This window comes from Triticum aestivum, chromosome 7D (assembly GCF_018294505.1).
Source record: "Triticum aestivum cultivar Chinese Spring chromosome 7D, IWGSC CS RefSeq v2.1, whole genome shotgun sequence".
Classification (NCBI taxonomy): Eukaryota; Viridiplantae; Streptophyta; class Magnoliopsida; order Poales; family Poaceae; genus Triticum; species Triticum aestivum.
Genome location: NC_057814.1, coordinates 488,516,576 through 488,521,431, shown reverse-complemented (window position 1 = coordinate 488,521,431; position 4,856 = coordinate 488,516,576). Strand labels below are relative to the sequence as shown.

At 44.7% G+C, this 4,856-nt stretch overlaps 1 protein-coding gene across 1 annotated transcript; it reads left to right on the top strand.

Moving 5' to 3' along the window:
* Nucleotides 1-2,348: 2,348 nt before the first annotated feature.
* LOC123165754 (FBD-associated F-box protein At5g60610) lies at nt 2,349-4,359 on the top strand. Its single transcript, XM_044583474.1, has 3 exons — nt 2,349-3,222; nt 3,453-3,596; nt 3,705-4,359. Exons 1-3 carry the CDS (start codon nt 2,419-2,421, stop codon nt 4,086-4,088), a joined length of 1,332 nt encoding a protein of 443 aa, XP_044439409.1. The 5' UTR covers nt 2,349-2,418; the 3' UTR covers nt 4,089-4,359.
* Nucleotides 4,360-4,856: the final 497 nt, after the last annotated feature.

Sequence of the window (4,856 nt, the reverse complement as noted above, 5' to 3'; positions counted from 1 at the left end):
TTACTTGCTGGAAACCTAATTTAAATGGTTCTACTTCAAAGAGGGCCTCATAAGGATCATTTTGCAACAACTTTCACCCCATTTTTACATGTGGTTTGTAAACTGGGTTCAAACATAATTTGAATTCAAGTTTTAAAGGTTCAAATTTGTGCAATCATGGCTCTAATGGATGCTAGTGATCATAATGCAAATGGAATCACTCAATTTGGATTCATGGTTTTCAAACTAGGGCTCGCTAAGGATTCAAATTTGGAAGAAATGTTGGAATAGCTAGGTAATTTCCTGGCATGTTGCTGCGGGAATTCAAAGATTATTTTGGATGAATTATGTATGAACAAAATGACCCAAATTTAAATATATTATTTTTGGGAATAATTCTATGTGAACAAAGAGTATGCATGTATGTTGGACCATTGGAGTTGACACAAATTGGGGTATGCATGTGCTACAAAATAGTGTTAGCAGATGATGATGTGTCACATTCACTGATGTGGAAGGCTGCATGTTGAGAGAACTAGAGTTAGTGCGAAATGAACTAAATCAAAAGATGTTATTTTTGGAATTAATTGTGTATGAACAAAGAGTGTGCATGTAGGCTGGACCAACTGACTTGCCATAATCAAATTGGGGTATGCATGTGCTACAAAATAGTGTCAGTAGATGATGACGTGACACATTGGGTGATGTGGAGGGTTGCATGTTGAGAGAATTAGAGTTAGTGAGGATCAACTATTTAGGTATACTAGATTAGTACCATTGGAAGAAGCACTCCATGAGGATCAATATGCAAAAAGATTCATCTCCTTTTGAGTTTCTAATAAAAAAGTTATAAGTGTTTGAAGTTACACGGGTTATTCTATAAAGTTACCGTTTATAGTGAGGTCCTAACACGTGACAGTCTTTGGTTAGCCGGTACCGCTTTGGGGTTCATTAAACACGGACCATAGGATCTAAGATGGATGGCTGAGGCTGTGTACCGGTTCGACGCTCGGGGGAGAGGGCACAATGGTTAGAGGTAGGGAATGATGGTGTGGTCGAATGTCAAAGAGAGAAGGGGAGAAAGAGAAGGTTGGTTGCAGTTGGGCCTCAATTTTTGTTAAACCACGCTCGATTTGGGACACTTAACTATGGGTCGCACATGTCAACTGGATTGGGTTAGGATAGAATAAGATTTTCTGTCCCCCTTTTTTGTTTTTAAAAATAGAATCTGATAATTCAATTTGGAAAATTTCTACAAAATCAAACAAATTGTTTTCCAGCCCAAATATTGAATAAAATACATATATTAATTTTATAAATTCTATTTTGGACATTATAAATATTCCCTAATAATAATTTAGGGTTCAAAATTATTCCCAATATATTTTTAAACTCCAAATAAAATCCAAAGGATATTTGGAAAAGTCTTTTTGTTCCCTCTCAAATAAGTAATCATTTAACTTTACAAAAAAATCCTAGTCAAAACTAGTATCATAAGCAAAAAATAAATAAATTATTCACATTCCAAAAATTGAAAATTCTGGGATGTGATAGGTGGTGGGAGTCCTAGAAGTCCTTGGTCGACTTCACATCAACCTCGACAATGTCAACTCCCCTTGAGAGTGTGTCGAGCTTCCTAAGCTACCCTCCTCCCTCCTTGTTGCCAGTGAAAATCTTGGCTTTTCTTGCCCGGACGCTAGCAACACTCTTGTTTCATGGTCCTCCCTTGGAGGCGTTGTCCAGTGGTAGGGTGGGGTGTGGTCTTGCTGTGTGGTGGTTGGTGCCGACGATGGTGTGTGGCTCTTAGGGTTGCTGGCGATGGTGGAGACGAGGTGATTACTCCGCAATCCATCACCGGCGTTATGCTCGGTACTTCCTCGGATGCTGGCCGGTGTGCGACGTCCTCGTGTGGTGGCATGGTACAAACGATGGGGATATTGTGGTCTCCCTTTCGGTAATGGCTCCTTTGGGTAGGTGGCGGAGTAGCTAATTCTACACATGCGATCCTCATCCTCCCGTTCTCTTCGGTTGCGTTTCCTGGTGGCATATCTCTACTGTTTTAGCCTGTGTCGAGTTTGATCTTGGTTTCCATATGTTGATATTTTCGTTTGTGGATGTGTTGTCTGGCACATCTTATCCTCGAGTGTAATTCGTGTGTGATGCTTCAATTTTTTCTTCAAACTTTTGACTCAGCACATGTGTATCTTAGCGGGTGAATGACTTCATTAATTTGAAGTGTATCTTAGCTGGCTGATGGCTTTGGCTTCATTTAATTTTGGCTACACGCCTTTAAAGAAAAAATATATGTCTGAAATAAATAAAGTAAAATAAATGCGGAGCAACTTTAATCGCTCCGGGTACCCCGAACCTTCCAGGTCAGTAGGCCGCCTTCCCCATTCCGGCCAAAGTCAAACCAAACCAAATCCTCGCCTCGCCACCATGGCCGACGGCGCCGGCAGCGGCAGGTCCCGCCTCAGCGCCCTCCCCAACGACCTGCTCCGTCACATCGTCACCTTCCTCCCCGTCACGGAAGCCGCCCGCGCCGCCACCATCGCCCGCGGCTGGCGCCACCTCTGGCGCTCCTACCCGCTCGTCCTCAGGGATGCCGACATCCCCGAGCGCGCGCGCGACGCCGCAATCCCCCGAGTCCTCGCCGACCACCCGGGCCACTTCCGCGCCGTCATCCTCTACGACTGCAGGCTCGCCTCACTGGACCGCGAGCTCCCCACCTGGCCGCGCCTCCTCGTCGACAAGCGCACGGAGAAACTCGTTCTCGCCTACAGATGGTTCGTGGACCAGCCCAACCCCGCGCGCCTTCTTCCCGCCGACATCCTCCGCTGCGACTCGCTCCAGGAGCTCACCCTGGACTACTGGACGTTCCCCAGCGGCACCGAGGTCGTTCTTCCCCGCCTGCGGATTCTCGCCATGGTAAGGATTGGCATAAGCGAGCAGGAACTGGAGTCCTTGATCGCTGCCAGCCCCGTTCTAGAGTCCCTTCGGCTCACCCTCAATAGCCCCAAGCACGTCCGTCTCCGCAGCCAAAGCCTCCAGTGCGCGCTCGTTGGGCTATCCAGAGTGGAGGAGTTCACCGTGGTGGACACGCCGCTCCTGGAGCGGCTCTACTTGTTCCTGCCGCCTACTGGTGTGGTGGGGTTCAGGATCGCTTGTGCTCCCAACCTGCGGGTGCTCGGCTACCTGGACACAAGAGCTCACAAGCTGCAGATTGGTAACAGCGTCATCGGGGTACGTCTCTCCAGTCTCAATCTCTCTCTCAACTTGCAATTGTTCCATCCATCATGTTCTCTATGTTCAGAACGTAGTCAATGAGTTATGATAATGTTACTTTTGCTGCATCTCATTGCATTCTCTCAAAGTTATTCCATCCGCATCGATCCATACCATGATAATGTTCTGTATGATTATAGAACACTTGATGAGTTATGATAAACCTGTCTTTGTGAACTTCTTTGCAGTCAGACACAATGGTGAACGCAAGCACTGTGGTTCGAAGCGTCAAGATATTGGCGTTAACTGTGAATTTTGGTGTCTTTGGGGAGGTCAAGATGCTGGCCAGCTTCCTCAGATGCTTTCCCAATGTTGACACGCTGCACATTGAGGTAGCTCCCAGTTCCTTCAGTCTGTCGACCATTTCAATATTATCATCAATTATTAGCAGCTTGATATATATGTAACCAAACTGCTCACACATTGGTACCAATTTGCAGTCTATACCGCATGATCCATCTGTAACTGCCGATGAACCCAGTGGGGAGCATCATGCCAAGTTCTGGCAGGAGATCAATCCGATTTGTTGCTTGAGATCACATGTCAAGAAGATGGTTATTCATGATTTCCGAGGGGATCGAAATGAATTTGAATTCGTCAAGTTCATCGCCATGAATGCCCAGGAGCTGCAGTCCTTACTGCTTGTGTCGCATGAAGGAATTTTGTCTTCAGCTGACAAGGTGAATGAGATAAAGGACGAATTGCAGTGTCTACAGTTTCCAACAGGTATCTCTGCAGTGCTGCAGGTGTCACCTAAAGCAGGCACTGGTTTGCGCTTGGAGAAAGCATCCAATCTTACAATCGATGACCCTTTTGAATGCTGAATCCGTGGTTAATTCGCTGTATGTTTACATGCTTGATCCATACTTTTTGAGGAATCATTGACTGTTGTCTACAAGATCTTGCTGTTTAGTTTCTTGTAGGCATGCCTTATCTTGAGACATGGCTGAGTTTTCCAACTACCAAGAGTATGTAGGAATTAAAGTTAGCACAAGTACTTGAGAGACTAGTGTTATTTTCATGTGTCTGTGTCGATATGACAGCAGTTTGCTTCTGGATATAGTGCGCCTGTTTTTTAGCATGTATGTGGTTTCATTTTCTCTGCATTGTTTATGTAGTTTTTTATCACCTCTTTCAGTTTCGTTAACTATCAATTGATGGTCAGAGCATACTGAGCTTGGTTAGCCGGGATCAGGACGGCAAAGGCTAAATGTAGTTCTGCACTTCTGCTTTATGCATCATGTTTTGTGTATCTGGAATAACAATGGCACATTGCATCGACTGGTAAAAGCATATGGAATAAATAGCCTATGACAGTAGATTTTTTTTCTTTCCAATAAAGACTTGGCCGATTAGTTGAGCAAATCTAGAGCCTACATATGCGACCTGGTTTGTAAACAATCTTAAGAGTAGTTGGTTTCCGAAAACAAAGTTGTCTATTGATGTTTCACTGAAAGATTTTCGGGAAGTGGGAATGTTAAAATATGTTAATTCTTTGCTTAATGGAATGCCCACCATATATGTTTAGAGATTGAACAGTTATGTAGGTGTTACTCTACTTGTTTGGCTCCGCTTCTCCTGTTTGCAAAGAG

Bases quoted from the DNA above. Each gene is read 5' to 3' on its own strand.
- LOC123165754 (XM_044583474.1), top strand. From the start codon at position 2,419: ATGGCCGACGGCGCCGGCAGCGGCAGGTCCCGCCTCAGCGCCCTCCCC. The intron at 3,223-3,452 runs GTACGTCTCTCC...ACTTCTTTGCAG, and splicing joins TTGGTAACAGCGTCATCGGG to TCAGACACAATGGTGAACGC. The intron at 3,597-3,704 runs GTAGCTCCCAGT...ACCAATTTGCAG, and splicing joins TTGACACGCTGCACATTGAG to TCTATACCGCATGATCCATC.